Source organism: Phyllostomus hastatus, unplaced genomic scaffold (assembly GCF_019186645.2).
Source record: "Phyllostomus hastatus isolate PE091 unplaced genomic scaffold, TTU_PhHast_1.1 phas_contig_254, whole genome shotgun sequence".
NCBI lineage: Eukaryota > Metazoa > Chordata > Mammalia > Chiroptera > Phyllostomidae > Phyllostomus > Phyllostomus hastatus.
Genome location: NW_025333810.1, coordinates 16,585,602 through 16,610,477, shown reverse-complemented (window position 1 = coordinate 16,610,477; position 24,876 = coordinate 16,585,602). Strand labels below are relative to the sequence as shown.

General features: G+C 44.0%; 1 protein-coding gene across 1 annotated transcript in view; it reads right to left on the bottom strand.

The window, feature by feature from the left end:
- SNX24 (sorting nexin 24) overlaps positions 1–23,477 on the bottom strand; it is a 139,304-nt gene extending 115,827 nt beyond the window's left edge. The window contains exon 1 of the mRNA XM_045837998.1: positions 23,081–23,477. Coding sequence (XP_045693954.1) covers positions 23,081–23,140 — 60 coding nt within the window. The 5' untranslated portion in view covers positions 23,141–23,477. The remainder of the gene's footprint in view (positions 1–23,080) is intronic.
- Positions 23,478–24,876: the final 1,399 nt, after the last annotated feature.

The window sequence follows — 24,876 nt, the reverse complement described above, 5'->3', positions numbered from 1 at the left end:
TGGTGACACTACAGACAAACAATGGTGACATTAAGTTCTCAGTAGTAGCTAAAGAAGCTGAACCTTGAGATTTCACCTCCCCAAAATGGATCCCTTTATTTCCTCACTACAGCTTTGGCCGTACACTGGACCCCTCCCTTCCTCTCAGTCTGCCTTGTCCAGGATGGTCCCACTCTCCACTGGCTGCTCCTGGGCATCTGAAAGGTGGCTAGTCCTAGTAGGGGTGTGTCCTCTGAGTGTAAAAAACACACCCAATTTCAAAGAATTACAACAGAAATAATATAAAATATCTCAGTAATGTTTATATTGTTGACATGTTGAAATAGCAGTTTGGATTTTATTGTAATTCATTTCATCTGCTGCTTTTTACTTTTTTAAACATGGCTACTAGAGAATTTTAAACCCCGATATGGCTCGCAACATTATGTTTGTAGGGGGTAACACTGCTCAAAACTACCCCTTACTCCCAGGCTTTGTGTGGCTGAACCACCAGCACAAGTCTGTAGCTTTACAGCTACAGCAGCTGGCCCCCAGGAAGCTGCTCCCCCTTCCGCCCTCTTCTTTCGAACCCTCAGGCCCTCACACCACTGCCTTTGTCCCTCGACTTTGAAATACTCCTGGTGTGTGTTCTGATTTAGAAAAAGCCTTTACCTGACCCTGGTTTCCTTCTTGATGCTCTGATCTCTCCCTTCTTTCACAGTCAAAGCATCTGGGCCAGCCCACACCCCCTTTTCCTCACTCCCTGTCCAACTTCCTTAATTCAGTACAATCTGACTTCCATTCCCTCCCCACCCACAAACTGTTCCTCAAAGGCTCTCATCATCTCCACAGGCGCTTTTCTCCACCTTGTGCTCCCAATCCCTCTGCCTGCTGTAGAACACCGCTGGGCCCCCCACCGACCACACAGCGGGCCTCGCCTACCCACATTCTTCAACTGAACTGAACACCAACCACGTTCCTAGAAGAAAAGGACTTATGGAGTTCCATGAACAAAAAAGGAGGCAACACCTACCTCCCCGCCCCATTCTTCCACCCTGATCCCAAGAAGGATGCTCTCATTATCTAGGATTTCTCTTTCCCAAGGCAGATGTGGCTCAGTGCAGCTGGCTGTTCACAGGTCCTCCCTGACCGGCCATCCCTACACTTGCTGTACGGTCCCCTCTCCTAGACTTTCCTGTCCAGGAAAAGCCAGATTCAGGTTGAGCCTCAAGCATCATCTGAACTGAGAGAACCTCCAGTCACATGAGGCAGCCAGCTTTCAGAGCACGCCCTGGGGGCTCCCATGGGAAACCATCATTTCTTGGCTTATAGGCTTGAAGATGAGGGAGTAAGAAGAAACTCTTGGGAGTAAGAAGAAAAGTGAACCACTGTCCAGGCCAGACTTTCGTCCTGGTCATTTCTCTGTCCTCTTAGCATAGACTGGGCTGTATCTACAGTCCCAGAGATGATTCCAATCAACCCCCTTGGGAAACCCTCTGTATACCAAGCTAAGTACAATGAACATGACTTTCCCATTTTCAAGTCCCTTTGCTGTTCAGAAACATGCTCTGCTGGCCTGTTGATTTCTGCACAAAGTTATCAGGTTTCAGAGTTTCTGATCTCACCCTTACCTAATGCCAGTGATATTCTCTCCGAGGTACCTCTCCGCCCAAAGCAGCTCAGACGTTCCACTGGCCAGAATGTGCCCTCCTTTCCCCACTCCCTGTCAGAGTGCAACAGACTCTGACACCGTCAATAGTAGCTGCTGCCCAGCCTCCAGGGGCAGAAAAAGGCATTTCTCCACTGGGACCTTCGGCAACCTGGCCTCGCTCCATGTATCTGGAACACTTCCATGCTCTACTTGCCTGCACACTAGACCTCACTCTCCTCCTGTCTCCCACCAAATAATGTTCATTTACATTCTTCCTTTTTGGGGGGGGGGGCGGTATCAGTGAGTTCCTTCACAAAGCCCTATCTTTTCCATGTGCTTAGCCAAATCCTCCTTAGGTTTCAAAATGCACCTAATGCACAATTTCTCACAGCAAGTGTTCCAGGTACTTTACTCCTCATTGATCTCATTCTCAAAATCTCCATTCATACAGTTTGCTATTTTGCTATGTTCTACCATGCAGCATTCACTATTGCCTCGTAGGTACTGTGTTGGCTGGTGTCCAGCTAAACTGCAATTCCTGAGGGTGCGATCATGCCTTCGAGTTGTCAGTTGCCCGGAGCTGGCACCAACTGGGCATTCGAAGACTGGGTTTACTGGCTACATTGATTAGTTATGCTACTTTATAGTAGACAGATTCTTTGCTTCTTTTGTATGCTAGACTAAGAGCAAAGAGGTTAAATGGCAGTGCTATTTATAATCTCCACCTATTTTTTATGGAACTATCCCTTAAAATGAACTGTCTTACAATGTTACCATCATATTAACTACGCAATGATCAGTTCAAAATATAGTGAGAGGCTTTCAAAGACAAACATGTCTTCATATTTATAAATTGACACTATTATATATAGCCAGTAAAAATGGACATCTCTCTAACATAAGTATATGTTTTTTAAAAAAAACTTCCAAATCTAAAAAAATGGTAAATTTTTTGCAATTCAAATTTTTATTCTTTCAAAATGACATCACTATAGCCAACTGACAATGGTCTCTACCCACACTTATTTAAGAACAGTCTGTATATCCCCTGCAGAAAACCAGTGGAAGCATTTATAAAAGCTCAGATACCAAATGGTCCACAGGCCATTCTGGAGGGAGTTCACAGTCCCACAGCAGTGGGACTTCCCCACACAGTGCAGGGCCCCAGCGTGGACCTACAGGTGGCTGGAGGAAGCAAAAGCTGGACAAATCAATCAGAAGTGTTTAAATTCACCTTTCCCATAATATAATATTTAAAAAAAACACAAAGTTTTAAATAATTTTTAACCAATACTATTATTTTTTATTATTTATTGATTATAGAGAAAGAAAGGAGGGAGAGGGGGAGAGAGATCAACTTGTTGTTCCACTTATTTATGCATTTATTGGCTGATGCTTGTCGGTGCCCTGACCAGGGATCAAACCTGCAACTCTGCCATGTCAGAATGATGCTCCAACCAACTGAGCTACCCAGCTAGGGACAAACCATTATTATTCAATAAGCCAGTTACTGGCACTTCCATATCTATTTCTTTATGTCAAAAGTGTTTCCTATATTTTGACTCAACACATTACTGGATGTTTAAGCATATGAAACACTTTCTTGAAATATCAAAACTCACTGTCCCAAGGACCATCCTTTGCCCTCAATTTCTGTTTCTAGTTCCTCTCCAGTATTAATCACAATTCTGGAAAACTCTTTGGTTGCCTAATTTAACCTCCAGTGACTGAATACATGCTTCAGATGTTACTTCCAAATCCCTTGCACATGCCCAGGAATGTCCCCATCATCACTAGCATGACTGCCCCCACCCCCCAAACACGACCCCTCGGGCAGAAGCAAGGCCAAAAACCCCGGGACCCAAATGGGCGAAGGGAGAGGCTGGTCCCCAGGGCTGCTGGCTGGCACCCTGATCTAGTTGAGAATAACTCTGCACAGCAGGAAGGCCTCTCACAGCACCCGAATCACAGCAGGCTCACCTTAACCTCCGGAGCAGAACCGGTGTGCCCCTTCCTCCTGTGCGGTGCAAACCCAAGAGACCTGGGGCCCCTGGGCAGGTGGCACTGAGCAGCAGAGGGGGGCTGCCCAGGCCAGAGGTTAGAGATGGCACAACAACAGCAAAATGAGTGCCCGGCAATAAAGAGAACCGGCTGTGCTCCTCCTGCTTCTTAGATCTAAGAAAACAATTGCGACTTTTTTTTTCCAGTACATTCTTTACATTGTACTAGGTGCTTTTTACTTATTATCTCTATTATGTTTTCATCCTCACAACTCTTGGGGCAAGCACTCTCCCACCTTACACATGAGGAGGCACGTCCAGGTGAGAACCCAGGTCTGGCGTGCCTCCGAGCCCAGACACTGTCTGCTCTGCCACACTCCCCTCCCTCTAGACTGCACACGCCTCACGCAAATGATGGCAAAGTCCTGGGAAGTGCATATTTGCCTGGGCAATCCGTAAGCAGGTGCTCTTTCCCCATGAAAAGGAAGTTTTAACACATGGGCTCTCTGGAGCTCTGGGTCACCTTCTTTCATGGCACCATATCTTTTATTTGTTAAAAGTACATCATGAATCTGTTTGGATAGAGTGTGTCTACTGGCCACAAAAAACAATTCTATACAGTTTGTAGATAAAATAAACACAGGTCAAACTCTAATTCACCTTCAAGAACCCCAATCCCATTTGCCATACTGGAAGTTCTATCAAAAGTTTACTTGAAAGGTATGATTTATGTTGGTTCTGTTTTGTGTTGGTGGAAAGTGAAGGAACAAGAGAGAAATCCCTGGTAACAACTGTACTCACATCAGAAATCCTACAACAGCCCAACTCAGGGAACTCTCTACATAAATCTGATGTAAAGATTCACATTTTTAGAAACAAGCACCAACACTAACTACATGCTATAGGGCTTTGTTAAGAGCATTGCACCTGTTATTCCATGTGCTTAAAACAATCCCCATTGGTTATGAAGCAGTTACTATTATCCCCACTTAAGGGGGCCAAGGCTCAGAGTGTTTAAGTCACTAGCCCAATAAACACATGGTTAGGAAGTGACCACGTACCACCAACTCCAAAGTCCACTGTTTTACTGTGTTGCTACTTCCCTTCTCAAGGAACATCCTCCCAAAGAGGTCACACTGACAGGATGAACGTAACCCTAGCTTCTGCCTAATTCAGGCAGACACTGGTCAGCACCCAAGGGCTTCACATCAATTTTCCTTCTTACCTGACTTCACCTATTGAACATTCCCACTGTGTGTCCCTAACCTTTCAGACAACAAGGAAACCTGCTGAGGGACCTTCTCCCAGCTGCCCTCCTGTCTTTTATATCAGCTTTTTGACTGTACTTTATACCTGGCCCTCAGCGGGACTGAACCAAGGTTGTGAAGGCAGCCAGAGGCCCGACAGCAGCAGCACACTTACTGAGCTCACTATAAGGCAGACACCCTGGCAGTCATTTCACATGCATTATATCACTTAATCTTGGCTATGACCTTATGGATTAGGTACTATAGGCATTTTAAAGATAAGGAAGCTGAGATTAAGAGTTTACTCATATTAAAGCTTGCTAACACGACTGTATTTATACATTTGGCTCTCCACGAAGCAATACAGGGTTGGTTGACTATACAGCTCTAGTGTGTGCTCTGTTCACAAACAGGAAGAATCCCTACAAGAGAGAAATCTGGAGTCTCTTGAGGGCCCTGGAAAGAACACTGCTGAAAGTGATGGCATCCCCAGGGCCCTGTACACTGCAGGACTTCAGAACTACAGCTGGAATTAAATATTGGGGCTGATAACATTGTGCCTCATACCCCCACACTGCCACCCGCTGCAGCTCCCACCTGGCTCCCCATATGGCCCTTTGGCCTTGCACAGCACCCAGTGTGAGGACGTGCTCCCAGCAAATCACAGAAAGTTTGAGCTGAACTTCCAATTAAAAAGACTCCAGCCAGGCATTTAGAATTCTGAGCCCCAGAAAGATGAGCTCCATAGAACTTTCTAGGCCCAGAATGTACTGAAGGGACATATGTTGGCTACAGCAACAGCTTCAAAAACAACACTCTGTGTTAAAACGATCCATTAAAGCTGGCCTCCTGACCGTGGTTAAACCCAAATACTGATGAGTCAGGAGTCAAAGTTCCACTTCTGCTGAGAGCTAAACGCACAAAAATGGGTCTGGGTGGGAACTGGCCCCATCCCCAGTGCCAGGCTATGCAATGGGGTGCTAAGCTGGAGGTCCCCAAAATGGAGAAAACCCCCACAACAGCTATTACTCGGGGGATGAGGGAAGTGGGGCAAGGCCACGGAGGGCTACTTTGCATATCTGAAGAACTTGGCCAGTGTTTAATAATGTTAAAAGCTGTGCCTGCACTTGGAGCCAGGGATCTGGGTGTGGCTCTAGCCCTTGATGCGATGGAGCTGAGGTGCCCAGAGGGGCTTCCTACTTGGAGGCGTGGCTTGCCCTGACTAACTAACAATGGCAGCCAAGAAAAGTGGAAGAAACTAGACTACTGGAAGGAGGGACCCAGTGCGGGAGGAGTCAGAGTTCCATTTGGTTTCGGAGGAGAGAGAGGGGTTCTCTCGACCACGCAGCTTAGAAAGCAGAAAAGCAGGATGCAGCAGCTGTGTGGGACTCCTCACCATGCAGCTGGGGAAGGAGAAGCCTCCTGACCAGGTAGCAGCAGTGTGGGGTCTTGTCCAGCTGGTGTGAAAGGATGCATGAGGATTCCCTGGACCACCATGAGGATGCGGTATGGGACTACGAACGGGAGCCTAGCCAAGCTATGGACGTCTATTTATTTTCCTGAGATATGACACCCTTGACTGGCCTGGTTTGGCTAGGGGAGGCAGTACCATGCGGCGCTTGTGGGTGTTTTAAAGGGACGTTGGGATTTAACAGTGACATTCCACCATTATTCTGAACCTGTATAACTTTTGAATAAATAGTTCCTTTCCTTTTTACCAAATTCTGGCACTGAGATCTACGGTTCGTATCAGCAGCAGGCAAAAAGAACCACAGAGTAACAAGACCCCCAAGGGCAAGGGGGGTTCTATAACAGCTAGTGCCATACACTAAAACATTCACAAATTTAGGTTCAGTTTCCTGGCCTCTTCTCAAAAGACCTTCTCTTACCTGAAGAAAGCAGGAAACCAATTCAAGGTTCTGCCTGAGAGCACCATTAGGAACCTAAAGCAAAGAAAAGCAACTGGAATTCCATCTAAGCACTCTGATCACTAGAGAGCAGTTGTCAATGGGCTGTTGAACCATGCGACCACCGGTCTTCACTTGTTCTTAGATGAGAGGTGACCAGGTCACTTCAGGTGTCATTCTCCAATTGGAAAACATTGCAAGGATCTTCTGACACTGCTTCCAAGAAGAATTCATTTAAAGCAGTGAATTAAATATTAAATTATTCACAAGTGAGAAAAAAGAAAACCATTCTGGATGAAAGGAAAGTAAAATATATGACATAACCCCTACTGGCAAGAAAAATTTAATGAGAAGTATTAGAAATAAAAATGTCCCATATGGGGAGCTCCTCCTATGGGATCAGTACTTACATCGGATCCTTGTGAGAAGCTGAGGTAGGCACTTTAGGGAAATGACACTCAAGGAAATGTGTGACTTGTACAAGTTCCCAAAGCAAGAATGTGGAACCAAGTCTGTCTGGCTCCAAAGCTTAGTTGTGACACTCCGTAGAACTTCCCTAAATAGGCTGAGGTCAGAAAGCTTTCTTAAGTTCATTTGCCTATGGATCCAAAGACTCAAGTGTGGTCTTAACGCTTAGTCTTAGGTGCACTTTTGCTGAATCGGAATGTACACCAATCCTTTAAAGCTTTAAAACAAAGCTGAGGCCTCTACCTTCATGAAAAATATCCACTCTATAGGGCCTCTTTTTCAAAACAGGGTAAGCCACCTGTTCCGTGGTTTGCAGGCTTAGCTACAAATTAAAATCACCTGGAGAGTTTTTAAACTCTACCAAAGCCTGAGCCCTAATTACATTAGAATCTCAGGGGACAGAGTCTGACAATCTGTATTTTCAATTGCTCCCAAGAACCATTGATGTGTTGGGGGAAATGACCTCCAAAAGTATCTTGGGGACATCTTTAGTTCAGTTCTCAACTTTGACTCTTATTAGAATCACCCAGCGACCTTTTAAAAATTCTGATGCTCACTTCACACCCCTGAACCACCAGGCTCTCTAAGGGTGGGACCCCAGGTGACTCCATGTGCAGCCATATCTGAGCACCACAGCATCAGCAGCCAGTTATTTGCACTAGAAGCCCAAGCCTCCCTTTGGACAGTTCCAATGGGCCATCCACCAGCAGCAACATCCCATCAGCAATTAGTCTTTTTCTCACACTCCTTGCCTTCTCCTGTAGCACCAGGTACCCGAAGTCAGTGCTGACACTCCACAGGCTCTCCATTTGTCAGTCACTTCTTACATGCCATGCCCATTTACCAGAAAGGCTACAGGACTCTCCTCGCTGTCCTTCAGAATCATTCCCACTACTGAATGATTCATCTCATATGCACATGCAACATTTGTCATCCTCTCATCACTTTCAATTTTATTATCTCCACTTCCTCTTCTCCTACTGGCATTTTCAACACTGCCACTTCGTTTGCCCTTGTGGGCAATAGGGGGTCAATGCTATTTTGGGCACGTGAAACTTAGGTATGAAGCTACGTGTGTGGCTGAAACTAAGCTGACATCAGAGGGCCGTGGGCCTTCACTAGCAGCAGGTAGACCTGGTGTCCTTTTTGCTCTGGAAGGTGGCTCTGTTTACACGGATAACAGTTCACATGGAAAGTTTTAAAGTGGAGGAGCTTTGTGCTGCCTTTCAGCTACATGCAGCTCCAAAGCTCAGCAGGTTTCTCAAATACCCAAAGCATACTTTGTGATGGATGGCAAAGGTCTTCATGGTTGAGAAGAATAAAAACCTTTGTACACTGCAGTTCTAAACTTCTTGCCTGAGAACTTCTTACATGGGGCACAAATAAGAAAAATTCTACATTGAAAGCAAAATGCCTTTTATCCAATAATTTTAATATAAAAAAGAAGCAGCATTCACTTCAAAGATATTCTCTCAAAGGGCAAATCAGATGTTGATTAAAGCTTCCCTAAAATATATGCTACTCTGGACTACTAATGAATGGCCGACAAATTTAATCTACATCTTCACCCTGCAAACCACCTCTTCCCATATACATCATCAACGGAAAAGTGCAGAGCACTGAGAAAATGCATTTGTTAGATAAAGTACCAGGTAAGACCTTGTTCATTACTTTGCTTTTCTCAATGTTATCTCAGATTATTTCTGCAAACTATCAATGTAAAAACCCACAGACAATGAATTCAGAGTCTATAATGGAAAAACGCATATCTGATTTCCATACAAATTATAAGATAAAATGTAGCAATAATTTACTCCAATAAATTTTTATGGAAAAGATCAAGAGTATTGACTTTTAAAATAAGGTCTCCACTAATGTCCTAAATTCATTTCAATCCTCTTCCTAAGAACTGGTACTTGAGAAGGAATTTTAGGATAATATTTAAAAGTTAATTAAAAACAGTGTAAGCATTCACGTCAGTCAAGTGTGACCTCTGCTCTACAGAGCATTTAAATGCACGTCACCTTGACCTGGAACACAGCAACGTAAAAAAATTTTGGTCAATATAAATCAAATGTACACTAATTTATTCAGCAGGTTTCCTGGTATCTGAATCAACATTAGAAATCTAACCAGTATTTGTTATTCTGTTATTGACAAAAGGAAGCATATTTAAATGATAACAAGTGCTCATGGGTGTCATTTGGAAGTTAAATTGTTCCCCAAGGACAGCCTCCATAAACGGCTACATTTAAAGGTCATTTACCACCAAATTATGAACAACTGTTGCATTTATTAGTACAGGTTCAATAGTTTGGAAGCTGCAGCCATCAATTTTTACTGACAATGAGATCTAATTGTTCACTAATAATAAACGAGGAAAACAGACCTTTCCTATCAACTTTTATTCCCTGCACTACGGTCACTTTTTAAAAATGGAGAGGCAAACTTTCCGTAAGGGTGCATCCAAAGGAAAACCTTCCCACTGCAGGAAGGACTAAACATAGTTTAAAATAAATATCAGAAAAATATAAAAGTCTGTTTTGTACGTAGTGTTCATCCAAGCTAAAATAAAATGGAGAAAAACACTACCATGTTTATTTTTTAATAAAATGCATACTTCACTTTTAGAAGGAAGTGTGATGGTTGATGTTACCATGGACTGCCCAGATATTTGAGACACAGTCTGGGTGTTTTTATGAGGGCGTTTTTTTGTATGAGGTTAATATCTAAACCTGCAAACAGTAAAGCAGATTGCCCTCCGTAACAGGCCATCCTTTCTTGGATTTTGGAAGCAACGTATCCTGAGTGCGTTACTCTGGCCCCTTCCCTGAGTGATCTGAGAAGCTGCTCGTTTTGAGTTGGGCCCAGAACAAGAGAAGGCTCTGCCAAAGGTCAGGGCCACTGTACAAGCTGCTCCGCCACCGGCACCAGCAGACCCATCAGTGGTGCTTGAAGTGGTAGTGCCAGGCAGGGATGCTGGGTGGAGCCCTCGGCAGACCTTATGGGTGAATCAAACCACAGGTCCTTAAAATATGGGATCAAAGCCCGAAACCCTCTGTCAATAGCTACACTCGTTTTGAAAAACAGCTACTGAAAACTTGGGAGATTAAGTATGGCTTAAAAGGAGATGTGTATGGTTGCCAAGTTGACAAAGGGTAGATTTGTGATGGTTAATTTTACATGTCAATTTGATTGTGACAGAGGACACCCAGGTATTTGGTCCAACATTTCAGTAAACGGTGCCACCATTCTTCCATTTGTTCATGCTAAAATACTTGGCAGCATCTTGCTCCTCATTTTATTCGAACTCCAAACCCAATCCATCGGTGAATCCTCCTGGTTCCATAACCCAAAGGTATCCACGATCCAACAGTCTCCCCCATGTTTACTCACAGAGCCGCTCCAAGCATCCTCATCTCTCACCTGGGACGCCACGACGGCTTCCTAACTGAGCTCTCTGCCTACCCCAACCCTCTGTCAGTCCACTGTCCACATCAAAATGAGCCTGATCCCTTTTAGAACACGGCTCATATAACCAACAGGTATAGGCACAAGATCCCACCTTTTTTTTTATAACTGTGACCTCAGCATCTAAAGTGCCTTGCACAGGGCTGGAGACCAGTAAAGACTTACTGAATCCCATCACCCTCCACTTCCCCCTGTTAGGGTAAAAGCCTAATCACTTCCCCCCTGGCCCACTGACAAGCCCTCACAACCCGCTACCCCACCCCACCCGATCTGCCCCACAGTACTTTTGAAAAATAGAGTGAGGAAATAGAACAGACTCACTGTGGTCAAGCTGCTAAATTCACTTCAAGTGGGCTAAAGCCTCAGGAAACGATGACCCCTGTTTTAACTAACTCTGGGGACTTCCAGTCCTGTGTCAATATCTGGCATCACTGTATTGTGTGTTAATGCCTGGATGTACATCACACCTTCAGCAACCATCTGAATGATCTCAAGAAGAAAATGTTCCATTGTCTGGACCACTGGACATCTGGTGAGTACCACCTTGGACCAATCCAGGGGCCAAGAATGCAGAGCTGACCCTTCTCATGAACGTACTTACTGTAAAACTCTCAGACATTTTTCCCTTCAGAACACTCTGGGTATTGCCTAGCAGTGTGTATCGTTCACAAAACCTAAGACCCTTGAATAAATAATTGTCATTTACTTTTAGGCAAAGACTTTTGACTATTTTGGGGTTCATTCAACACTACCTATGACCTCATCTTTGATTAGCCTCTGTTCTCTGACTTCGGTCCAAGCCCACTGCACTCCTTTCTAAAACATACCGGGCTCCTTCCCATCTCACCCCTTGCTCCCTCTGCCTCATACACTCATTCCCTAGATCACCTCACAACGGGCCACCTCACCTCCTGCAGGGCTCCGTTTGATGTCACTTCCCAGGGAGGGCTTCTCTGACCACCCCTCAGCACTCTGTATCCCTCTTCCCTTGTTTATTTTACTCAGTAGCACTCACCACCCTCTGAGGTAGTACATGTGACTTAATTATCACGTTTATTTCTGCGACCCCCCACCCCCCACACACACCTTCTAACTATAATGTAAGCTCCTAGCGGAGACTTTTGACTGACACTCTTTGAGGGCAGAGACTTTTGATGGTTTTGTTCACTGCCCTACCCTCACCAAGCGGATTAGTTAGTGCCTGCCACTTAGTAGGTAGTCAGTAACATTTGTTAAATAAGTGAATGATTTGTTTCCATTTTGTCTTGATATTATAAGAATGCTACAATGAATAGCTTTGTGTATATCTTGGTGCATTTGTGGACAGAGACCATAAGGTGTAAAGGTTGGGTCAAAGGATCAATATTGTATTTAATAAATACTTCCAAACCTCCCTCCAAAATAGATCTTCCAAGTTACAGTCTCGCCCACAGTGTGTTAGAGATACCTCCATTCTCATCAGCACTGGCTTTTATCAATCTTTTTCATTTAGCCTATTAAATAACAGTTCTTGTTTTTGACTTTGCCTTTCTTTATTAGTGAGGTTGACTATCATTTCACATATGACCATTTGCACTTCTGATGTCTCCCTCCTCTCAAAAACAGAGAACCACTGTAATTACTTTGTAGCTACTTCCAGGACAAAATTTCATCTGGGTACCTACAGTCCCACGAAACTGCTCAACCTAAACTTCAAACTCCAGCCCCAACCCTAACACCCACCCCTCCTTACCAACAATTTATATTTATTACCCTCTCCCATGCTCGTCCTTGAGTATGAAATGGCCTTCCCTTTCTCAGTCGGACAGACTTCCTCTCATCCTTTCATGTCAGGGACCCCTGGGCCCACAGCACCAGTACAATGCCGTGGGGGCGGCGGGGGGGGGGGGGGGGAAAGCACATAATAAATAATCAAAAGAATAAATTTTGCTCTAAAGAATAAATGTGCTTTATGGAATTCTAAAGACAAGATAAATTTCCAATGGCAAGGTGCAGAGAAGGATGAGGACATAGAAGAGGAAGATGTTTATAGCTTCTAAAACAATTTCTAAATTCTTAAATTCTAAATTCAAAGAACTAGGGTAAGGCAGTTGTTAAGACTCAATTCACATACTGGTTCTTCTTTAGAAAAAAGAACTATAATATGAAAAACCTCAATAATCTATCTTTTAAATAAAAATCAACAAGAACAGCATATTTCAGATATTCACCTGCCCCTTATCCCCACCCCGGCAAAAAGCAACTAGAAGGGGACACCGGCCTGCTAGCACGCTTCAAATATCCCCAATCTAGTGGTCAGAATGTGCCAGCAACCCACCTGGGATCTACAGATACCACTGCTCACCCCTCGGACTGACAAAAATCTAAAAGCTTATTCACAACACACTCAATGGGCAAATTCGTGAGGAAACATGCACTCTCGTAAACTGCTGAGAATGCAAAGCATACAATCCCTATAGAAGGGAATTTGACAATATCTTGAAAAATTAAATATGCATTTACCTTTGATCCAGTAACCCACTGCTGGGAATCCACTGTAAACACACACTGCCCAAAACACGAAAGCAAGTCCACGCAAGGCTAGTGACTGCAGCCAACAGTGGCGAGCAACGGAGCTCCAGAAAAGAACGCGGCATCTGTGTGTGTGCCCTGTGTAGTGATCGCCAGGACACACTGTAAGTTGTTTTTTTTTTTTTTAAGGAGATGGAAGAAAATGTTTTAATGTATCACTATTTAAAAAAAGGGGTGCAACTATATTTTAATTTGTTTATACATTTTTTGAAATGGAAGGACACATCATAACTTTTTTCTTGTTTCTTGGTTGTCAAATGATCTTTAATTGAAGTATCTTCCTTTGTAGTTTTTACCTAGCTGGGCATTCCACTGCCCCATGTTGATGTCATCTGGGATGTCATCAGGGGTGAGTGTCAGCATTGCAGCCCACAGATGGGGCTGTCCCCAGGACCTCCTAAATGGTTCCAGACTTCTCTGGCTACAGATCAGGGCTGCATCTGTCAGGCAACATTGACAATCTCATCAATAGTGATATTTCTACTGTGCTTAATGGTTTTTTGCCTCCTTCTGCTCGTGGTGGATCTTGGAAGGCTTTGATGATCAGGGCAGAGTCAGAAGGCACCACCCCTAACTGGGTCTGTCTTTTCTGAGTGGTCAGTTTCACTGTAATCTTCTGACCATTCCAATCACCGGTTGCTTTGACGATGTCATCACCAACCTTTATTGGAGACAGATCCAGGGGCTGATCTTGGGGGCCAGGGCAGACATGGCACCTGAGTTCCCCACTGGTGCACTTGAGGTAGACTTTGATTTCATTGGGTTCAAACTTCAGCAGCATAATGGAGGAAGCTGGTGTTGGATGAACCAAATGAAGAAAGTTATACCTAAGCCTTCTCTGGGCCAAAAGCTGAGGGCAACTATGATTTTTTAATAGTCATCCATGGGACGGGAAGAACACAGGGTGAAAGGGACATGAACAGAAGCTACATTTCTGCAGATAAACATGATACAGGATATATTACTTTACACAGTTTTAAAACAAAATTAATTTTAAAAATCCCTAAGAATAAAACATAAACCAAAGCAGGGAAGCTAGTTAGTGTTACAAGCAGAGAAGAACCAAGGCAAGTAATTTTAAAACACAGTCATCTGCACACTCTTAGTAGGAGAGATCTAAGAACAAAGAATTTGTTAAAAAATATTTTAAGTTGTATTCAGTAATCCTGTTGTTGATGGTAGTACTGGTGTTATAATTAAGACACATTGGGACTTCCAGTCAAGACAGTGGTGCAGGGAGACACCATCTTTTCGCACAACCACATCAAAATTACAACTAAAATATAGAACTACCATCACTCAGAAGCATCAGAAATGAAGTTGTATGGGATTGTGACAACTACAAAATCAAGTTGAATGGAAGTCTAATAACTATGGAATTAAAGAAACCATATCTATTCAGACTGGTAGGAGGGCACAGAACGGGCTGGTCCTACCCCCTATGTGGTGGATAAAAATTTGGGAGGGGTAACTCAGGAGTGAGGAGTCCAAGCCCCACAACAGGCTCCCCCAGACCAGAGTTCCAATGCTAAGAAGGTTAAGACCCACAACTTCCGGCTGCAAAAACCAGCAGGGATTGAGTCAGTGGAAAAACTGCTGGACCCCCAAGCAGTTCCTTTTAAAGAACCCACACATGGACTCACCTATTCAGACTCACTCTCTCTGAGCTCCAGCACCAGGGTAGCAGCTTGAAAGGCACCAGTGGTAAACAGGGAGAAACTGAAGTGCCTGGCATCAAGGCGGGCAGAGGCCACTGTCCCTTTGCTGAGCCCTCCCCCCACAGATCTGGCAAGCTGGTCCCACGTCTGAGACTCCATCAACCTGGCTAACATTGTTGGACCCTCCTTAGAGATCTCTGGAGACTCTGCCCCAACCAACTCAAGGACCCACTCAAGCTACTTTTCCATATGAATGGCTGGCCTTGGCTCATGCTTCACTACTTCCTAAATCTTATCAAATAAGCCACAGCTGGCTTCAGTGAACTCCAGGCTCTTCCTAGCAGCAGCCAGCTTAGATTCACAGCTTGGCTTCACCTGAGAGTCTCTAAGCCCAGCACAAGTAGTAGCTATCTCAGATTGCTTTATTTCTTAGGCAGGGTGCCCCAGGCAACACACAGGTGGGGTCTGACCTTGGAAACACCAGGACCATCCAGGAAACCACAGGACCAGCACATCCAGTGGATGGCTACAGACCATGTCAGAACACTGCCACCCTGCTCCTACACAGTTGATCCCCCACACAAGGTGAAAGCTGGTGGTCAGTGGTCATAACCAGTCCTTGCAGCTGACAGACCTGGTTAAATCCCTCCTACTGATCTGCCAACAACAACCAGGGCTCAACTACAAGAGGAGGGTGTACTCAGCCTACACAAGGGGTGCACCTCGAGTACCCAGCTTGGGTGATAGGGGAGGCTATGCTACTGGAACCTACAGGACACCTACTACATGAGGCCACACTACCAAGACATGGAGTCAAAGTAGCTCTACCTAATACATAGAAACAAACACAAGGAGGCTGCCAAAATGAGGAGACAAAGGAACATGGCCCAAGTGAAAGAATAGATCAAAACTCCGGAAAAAGAGCTAAATGATACAGAGATAAGCAATCTATCAGATGCAGAGTTCAAAACAATGGTTAGAAGGATGTTCAAGGAACTTAGTGAGGACCTCAGCAGCATAAAAAAGATCCAGTCAGAAATGAAGGATACACTAATTGAAATAAAGTACAATTTACAGGAAAACAATAGAAGAGTGGATGAAGCTGAGAATAAATTCAATGATTTGGAAAATAAGGAAGCAAAAAGTCACCAAAAAGAACAAGAAGAAAAAAGAATCCAAAAAAATGAGGATAGTATAAGAAGCCTCAGCGACTTCAAGAGGTCCAACATTTGCATAGTAGGGATGCCAGAAGGAAAAGAGAAAGAGCAAGAAACTGGAAATCCATGTCAAAAAATGGTGAAAGAAAACTTCCCTAATCTGGTGAAAATACACACACAAGTCCAAGAAGCGCAGAGAGTCCCAAACCAGTTGGATGCAAAGAGGCTCACCCCAAGACACATCATAATGAAAATGCCAAAGGTTAAAGATAAAGATAGAATCTTAAAAGCAGCAAGAGAAAAGAAGTTAGTTACCTACAGGGGAGTTCCCATAATCCTGTCGACTGATTTCTCAAAAGAAACTCTGTAGGCTAGAAGAGATTGGCAAGAAATATTTGAAGTCATGAAAAACAGGGATCTACAGCCAAGACTGCTCTACCCAGCAAAGCTATCATTTAGAATTGAAGGGCAGATAAAGAGACTCCCAGACAAGAAAAAACTAAAGGAGTTCATCCTCACCAAACCATTATTATATGAAATGTTAAAGGGGCTTATTGAAGAAAAAGATCAAAACTATGAACAATAAAATGGCAAAAATACATACCTATCAATAATTGAATCTAGAAAACAAACTAAGCAAACAAGAAGAACAGAGACAGAATCATGGATACAGAGAACATTTTGATGGTTGCCAGATGCGAGGGCATTGGGGCAGAATGGGTGAAGAGGTGAAGGGATTAAGTATAAATAGGTAGTTGCAGAATGGCCATGGGGATGTAAAGGACAACAGAGGAAAGGGAGTAGCCAAAGAATTTATACACATGACTCATGGACATGAACAATGCTGTGGGGGTTGCCTGAGGGAGTGGGGGGCGCTGGGTGGAGAGGGGCAAAGGAGGGATAATCAGGACAACTTTAATAGCATAATCAGTAAAACATACTTAAAAGATACACTCCCTTATTAGCATATTTAGCAACCAGTATTCCCAACATTAAACTATATTACACAAAAAAAGCACACTGATGTATATAATGTTAGATAAAGTAAATTATTAATCATATGATGTTCTAATTCTATCAATCTCAACATCTAAAGTTCAGAGATTTTTTAGTATGGGTAAAAGACAAAGTTGAAGATAGAAGAAACTAAGAAAAAAAATCTGTTTTCCTGAATTTACCATATATTTTATCTTTTAAAAATCCCTAGCTTTGACCACTGAAAAGATCTAGAAACTTCTATAAACCCAGTGTCAGTGTACACACCTTGTGCCCAGATCATAGGCTCTAAATATCACTTTCCACCAAAAGCAACCAGGGATCTTTAGAGGAGAAGCAAATTCCAAAACTGGTGTGAAAAAGGTAGAAGATGTATGGAGAATATCTTATTATAGTAGAAAGCAAGTAAGTTATCAAAGTTTCTCTATGCCCTTTACAGTACTATATCCTAATCATGTATGTGAGTGTATTATCCTTTATGATCTTGAAGGGAAATAAACATATGTAGTAAATAAGGCTAAAAATCTGAACCTGAATTGACATACATAATTTGAAAGTTGTACTAAGGTCATTTGGTTATAGGTAATTGTTACTTCTGAAGTATTCAAAGTTTTTGCAAAGAGTTTATTTTATATAGCATAAATATTTCTGGACTTCTGTTTACATTATTAGTTCACATTAAAGAGCTTTTAAAAAAGCAAACTTCAAGGCAGTCCCTACTCGAAATAATAGGACAAAATTCCTTGCAGTTTGCAAGGATAATCTTATTTAATCTCCAAGCCACCCTATAAGGTAGACAAGGATTTTCTCCCCTTGTACAGGTGAGGAAAACAACACACAGGAAGAGTAAGGAGCTTGCCCACAGTCAGACTTTGGGCCAAACACCGGAAGCAAGATTTGAATGCTGACTGCACAAGGTCACAGCCTATGCCTCTCACCTGAGGTTGTGTCAGCTTCTGTCATAAACTGGTAGAGTATTATAAATGGGTGTTTGCCAACTGACAAAACTTACCAGGGAAGCATCTGAAATGAACAATATTTGATGTGATCTATAAAAGTTCATTTCTAAAAACATGCTTGCCTCATTTTTGAGACAGTGTGCTATTGTACAAGTTGGACTACTAATTCAGTATAACATCAAAGCAGAGGAAACAGTGCAAAGTGGTATCTTGGATCAGATCCTGGAACAGAATAAGGACATTAGTGGAAAAAGTGTTGAAGTCCAAGTAAAGTCTGGAGTTCAGTTAATTATAACTTTCCAATGCTCGTTTCCTTGTTGTGACTATATAACGGTGATGCATAGTGTTAACAGTGGGGAAACTGGGTGAGGGGTCTTACAGGAACTCTCACTACTAACCTTGTAATTTTTCTGCAAATCAAAAATTATTTCTGCAAATCTTAAATTATTTCTGCAAATCTTAAATTATTTCAAAGTTTATATAAATAGATAAATTAAATAGTAAAAACTACTGAGGAAAGATTAAAATGTATTCCTAGCTCAATGAAAATAAACCTACTTCTGTCCCCAAATTTATATGCACCAACCATATTTGCAAAATTCAATCCTGTTGTACATACAGGGTCCAGCAAAACTAACGCCTTTTAATTACAAAATCATAAGCATATAATTCTGTTACATAACAATATCACACTCAAGAACACCATATGACTTTAGGTGAAATGTTCAAATTAAAACTATAAATTATTACACCCATATTACTACCCTACCAACCACACTCAAGCAGGTGTTATTTCTGCTAGACCCCTGCATTTTGATTTTTAAGGGAATGTAGCATTCTGTCAATGTTCAAGAATATTTTCAAGCTGTATTTCTTGTCCTTACATACCACAAATAACATATCTTACACATGCTTGATTTAATCACTCAAGTATTTAATGTTCGCTTATGCTATGCACTCACCACAAGGGAGGCAGTGTGCCAGCTCTGTCCTTGCTACACAAAGGGCTCCTTCATCACAGATGATGCATATAATGGGTGACTGAAGGATGCTGTTGTGGACATTTGTGCTCCCACTGTCCTTCTGACCTTCTCCCACTGTGGTGTCTGCAGAGTTACATGGTAGGAATGAGTGACCTCATTCCCAGCTCCATATGCCCTCTATTTTAACTTTCTCTGGTTAACCTATCCTTGCCATGGTGATTGGTTCAGGTAGTCCTGGCCTCAGCCAATCAGCACCCAGAACTCCTCTGGTAACAGGAGTAATTGAGAAACCACCTGGGGTATTGAGCCGTGAGGAAGATGTATTTGTTCAGAGCTTCTGGGAAAAAATGTTCTTACCCTGTCTTCTACACCAGCAGCCTTCAACCTTTTTGGCATCAGGGACCAGTTTCTAGGAAGACAATTTTTCCATGGACCAGGGGCGGGGTGGGGGGAGGTTTCAGGATAATTCAGGAGGTTTCAGGATAAGTACACATTTATTGTGTACTTACTTTCTATACAACTCACCACATGCTAGGGTTAGCATGTGGGCTTACCAAAACTGTGACTGAAACAAATGTGCAGTACAGGAAAGAGGTGTGAGTGGAAGGGTAAATAAAATAAGGGGCAGGCCACATACAGCCTAAAATAAGTGTTGGATTTTGACTTAAAGCCTGCCACCAGATGCAGCTTCATTGTCACTTGCCACTCACTGATAGGGTTTTGAGATGAATCTGCAGGCAATTGATTTATTATGGTCTCTGTGCAGTCAAACTTCTCTGCTAATGATAATCTGTATTTGCAGCTGCTCCCCAGCACTAGCATCACCACCTCAGCTCCACCTCAGGTCAGCAGGCAGTAGATTCTCATAAGGAGCTCTGTCTCTCTGACTCCAACTTGTTCAAGCCTGAGTAGTTCCCACGGACCTTCAGGCTAATAGCTCCTGCTTTAGACATGCTCATCATTAGAAGAATTCTGTTTGGGACTTGAGTTCTTACCAAAAAATCCCTCCCATTTCCCCTTTCATTGATATAAAAGAAGCCTGAACTCCAGACTTTCTTAAGGTGGATTTTAGGCTTCGGCCTCCCACCTTCTTGGTCTGTACCTCCTCAGTCAATAAACTTTTCCTTACTCCAAGCTCTGACATGGTGAGTTTTTGCCTTTTGAGGCATCAGGCACATGGACTTTGGATGAGTAATAATATAAAGGTGTTGCTAATTTTGTGGTAAAATTTCATTTTGCTTATGTTTAAGAAGTCTTTCCCTGTCAGGCAGCCATAGCAAAATATTTACAGGTGAAATTATGTATTGGATTTGCTTCAAAATATTCCAGAATTTTAAGAAAAAGGAAGAATGAGGACTGGTAAATAAAAGTTGTGAAATACTGAAGGTAAGAAATGGTAAACAGTAGTTCACTATATTGTTCCATTTTTGCATTTTAACCCATAAAATATGAAAATGATAATGACCGACCCCTGAATATTTCTCAATATTATGACCATGTATATATGATATTACCTTATTTATTGAAAAAAGTGATACATCAAGTAAGTAATCAGTAAGAGGCCAGACCTCAAGAAAGATATATTTGCTTAAGCACAACACAGTCAGTCAGAGTAAAGATGGACTTGGAAAACCATCTAATTCAATGCCTTAATTTTTACCACTAGGAAAAAATTATATCTAATATATTCAAACTTTTGTATGGTTACATAAGTAGTAATTCTGGTTTTGTTGTCTTTCCCAATAATGTATCTGAAAAATAAAAACATCAGCCTATACTGGTACCCAGGAACTGCTTACCCTCATGTCTAATGGATGGTTCTCCATTCTTACCTAACAAGAACACTCAGCCACATGTAGCACCTTTCTTCTTGTAAAGTATCTACCATTTTCTCTTCCTGCCTGATACTTCTGGTTTCCTTCTCCCTCCAGATGCTACACTAATAATTCTTTGCTCATGCAAGTTCTATGTTTTACCTTCAGTTCTCCCTCTTTCCTCACTCCACATGCTCTTCCTGGGAATAACATCAACTTTTATGCTTTGACATCTTTTATGCTGAATGACCCCCTAGAGCCAATTTCCAGCCTTACATATCCTGAACTCCAAAATCAAATAGCCTCACCTGCCACAAAAAACTCAACAAGTCCCCAGATGAAATCCCCCTGCCCTGCTTCAGCTCTTACTTGGTCACTGGCACTTGCACCCATGGGAGTCACCCTGCTGTCTCGCATCTGGTCACCTGGTCCTGGGGATTCTTGTAGTCATCCCCTTTCCTTTCTAAGTTGCCTTAGTTCAGGCTCCCATCCTCTTCTTTCTGAAGTTTTGCAAACTTCTCTTAAGTGATTAATGCTTTCTGGTCATCTTTCTAAATGCAAAGCTCATCATGTTACTTCCTTAAAACTCTCTAGTGACTTCCTGCTGTCTGAGCTGAAGTCCATCCTTTTTTGTAGTTCTCTGCGCTAGTGAGCACCTTTCTGTCAGGAATTACTCTTCTCTTCTGGTTTTCTTCTCCTATCAGAACACTCAACCATTCATTGTTTATTCAGCATACAGGTACTGAATTCTTACTCTGTGATAGCCCTGTACTAGGGACAGCAGTGGGGACTGCCATGTGCTAGCCTCAAGGCGCTTACAGCCTAGCAGGGAAACAGATATTAGAGAAATGAACTGGGGAGTGGGGAGCACTTGGTGGGTGGAGAATAACCTCCCCATGAAGTAATATTTGAGTTCATCTGCGTTTTGTTACAATATATATACTCGCCTGCTTCTTTCTAAACTAAAATGATTTCGATGTTTCCCTTGTTTTCAGAGAAGCTGGTAGTGTGAAATGCCTCTTCCGAGATGAGATTCTGCCCTGCACTTCCTCTTTGCAGAATTCACAATCCCAGCAAAAAACTAATCAGATTTCAAGTCAGCATTCCTAAGCACTTCCCATCCGCATCCCCAACCCCCAGCGCAACACCCTAAAGCCGAGCAGAACAGCCCTCTCCCTCCTCAAGATTCAAGCGACATTCATCCTATCCCCTTCCTACCCAACCCTTACCTGCCTACAAAAGTACTCCTAATTCTAAAAATTCCTTTGAGAGGATGAGTGAATCTTCTCTATGCAAATACAAGGTTCCCAATAGGCTGTCACCAAAAAACCAGTAATACGTGGAGAGGTTAAAATACTTCTCTGCCAAATTAGTGTAACTGGTGTTTAGCAAGTTGAGTGAACGAGAAGCGAATAAAATAATCCTTTCAAACTGTCTTCTGAAACCTTCTCCAAAGCCCAAATTCTTCCTGGCTGGTCTACCCAGCCAGAGGCATTTCTCCCTCCAAGCCTACATTCATAGGGAAATCAACCACCTACTGTTTACTTACTAAACTTGTAACCCAAAGGTCCCAGGACTGGTCTCCGCCCTCCCCGCCCACTCCACTGCTGAGCACAGGGCCCTGTTTTTTATTTCTCTGCGCTTACAGTTCTAGGTATGAACAGGTGCTCAGTAAAGAACCCGATTTAGCCATTTTATGGCACAGAACTAGAAAAAACTTTGGAAACAATCTAAAAGCTACACACGTGTTACTAATAAATAGCTACAAATGATAATTTTAAAAATTAACATATCCATCTGAATGAAACCTACAGAACTTGAAAGCAACATCAACCCGCCGCGAAGCCACTTGTATCTGGGCAGAGGGAGCAGCTGTGCCAGAAAGGAACGCAGCCCAGCCCGGGCTCCAGGGGCCGGGAGACGGGAGAACGGCAAGTGCCGCGTCCTGGGACTCGACTCCCGGGGCTTCTGATCCGAGACCGGGAGCTGGGCTGGGAAGGGGAAGGGACGGAACCGGGACACCCCCCCTCAGGCACCAGCAGCCACGGCGCCGGGGAGGGGGGTGCCCGTTTCCTTGACAACCGCGCCGGGGCGCAGCCCTTCCACTGGGCCGGGGGAGGGGAGGGAGCGAAGGGACCCCTGAGCTGGGGCGACGGCGGCCTGAGGGGCACCTGCGGGGCTCAGCAGCCTCGGGTTCGCATAGCGGGGCGCGCGCCTACCGTGTATCCCCGCTCCAGGTCACTCTCCTCGTAGCGAAAGGACGGGATGTAGACCTCCATGGCCAGCTCCTCCGGCCGGAGGAGGCCGAGCTGAGACTGGCTCACAGCCGCCGCTCCTCCCCCGGCCCCGCCGCCCCGCCTCCTTTCCCGGCGCCCGCGGGACCCAGCGGTTGCGCGGCGCTGACCCAGGTCTGCTGCGGGTCCCGCGCTGCGCTCTGGGCGGGCCGACGCTGGACCCGGGCGCCGGGGATCGGAGGGCGAGGGGCTCTGATCGCCTGGGTTCCAGGCCTAAAAAGGCGGAGACCAGCTGGGCCCGGAGGAGGCGAGGCCTGAAACCTGTGAGTCTGCAGAAAAAGGGTGTGCGCGCCGCCGCGCCGGGTGCCTCGGACAGGGCCCCACCCGGGCGCTCCCTGCCCTTCGGGCTCAGGCGTGCACGGGTTTGCCACTTGGGAGACACTACCCTGAACAGATTGCAAGACCGCGAGGAATAGAAGAGCATTGGAGGTTCTTGATTTTGTTTTGGTTGTTTGATTTTTAAAAAAATTTTATTTCTAGAAAGAGGCAGAGAAACACCGACTTGTGGTTCGACTTATTTACGCATTCACTGGCTGGTTCTTGCACGTGCCCGGCCGAGGGGTGGAGCCCCCAACCTTGGCGTACGGGGTCAGCGCTCCAACCAACTGGGCGACCCAGCCAGGGCCGGTTGAATTTTCACTTTAACTCTGCTGGCTTTAGCAGTGCACCCTCCAACTTTTACCAGAACGTCCCTGTTTTCCTACGATTCCAAGGTCAACATCTCGTTCTGAGTTAGCTATCAAACCTGGGAATGGTATAATACAGATCCTGAAAGTCGTCTAGTCACTGAGACAAAGGCTTGTACTGCTTGCTCCAATTCTAAAATGCCGCCTCTAGGTAACTGGATAGGGCGTTTTAACTGCAAGACTAAACAGAAGGTGCCAAAAGGTGGGGGTGGGGGGGTTGGCGGGGGAATGGTGTGGCTGAATCTGCCCGGAGGGTCAGGACCTAATAATCTGAAAGTATCTAAAAAATGAAGTGTTCCAATTAAGGAAACTTGATAATCAGGTTACCTATTTAAACTCGGAGTATCTTCCTTAGTTTACAGCACACCGTGGAATACAGATTTGAAGGTGATTCATGGGTCACTGAGAAGTGTCTTCACCAGTGGAGCTCTTGAACAAGGCAAATAGTTGCACCTGACTCAGGTTGCATTTGAAGCCAGGAAACATTTCAATTAGGGAAACTCTGAAGTTTATGATGAGCCCCTAAGTCATGGAAAAGAAGAATAATCAGGCCCTTTGCTTTAAAAAAAAACCTGATGCAACACTTTCTACATTAGTCTCACTTGAAAACCCATCCCCCTCATTCACACACTTGGAATTTAAGAATGTGTCTGCCTTTCAGAACTGCATGCCTCAGCTTAAGCTGTGTGCTGGAGGGGATCTCCTTTCTTCTTTGCTTCTGCTGCAGGGGTGTCACTCATTTTCACCAGGGCCACATCAACAGTGGCTTTCAAAGGGCCAAATGTAATTTTAGGTCTGTGTAAATGTTACTACTCCTTATCTAGGGGCAAGGAGCTAGGCACTGCAGCCAGGTAGAAACAAGGTGCCTGGTAGATAAAAGAAGGTGGAGGGCTGGATTCAGCCCTCGGGCTTGTGTGTGCCACCTGTGTTATACTGGAACCTCCTGATGTTACCAAACACCATATTTTGCCGTGTATAATGTGCACCCATGTTTATGGCTCAAACTTTCAGGAAAAAAAATCTTCCATTTCATTT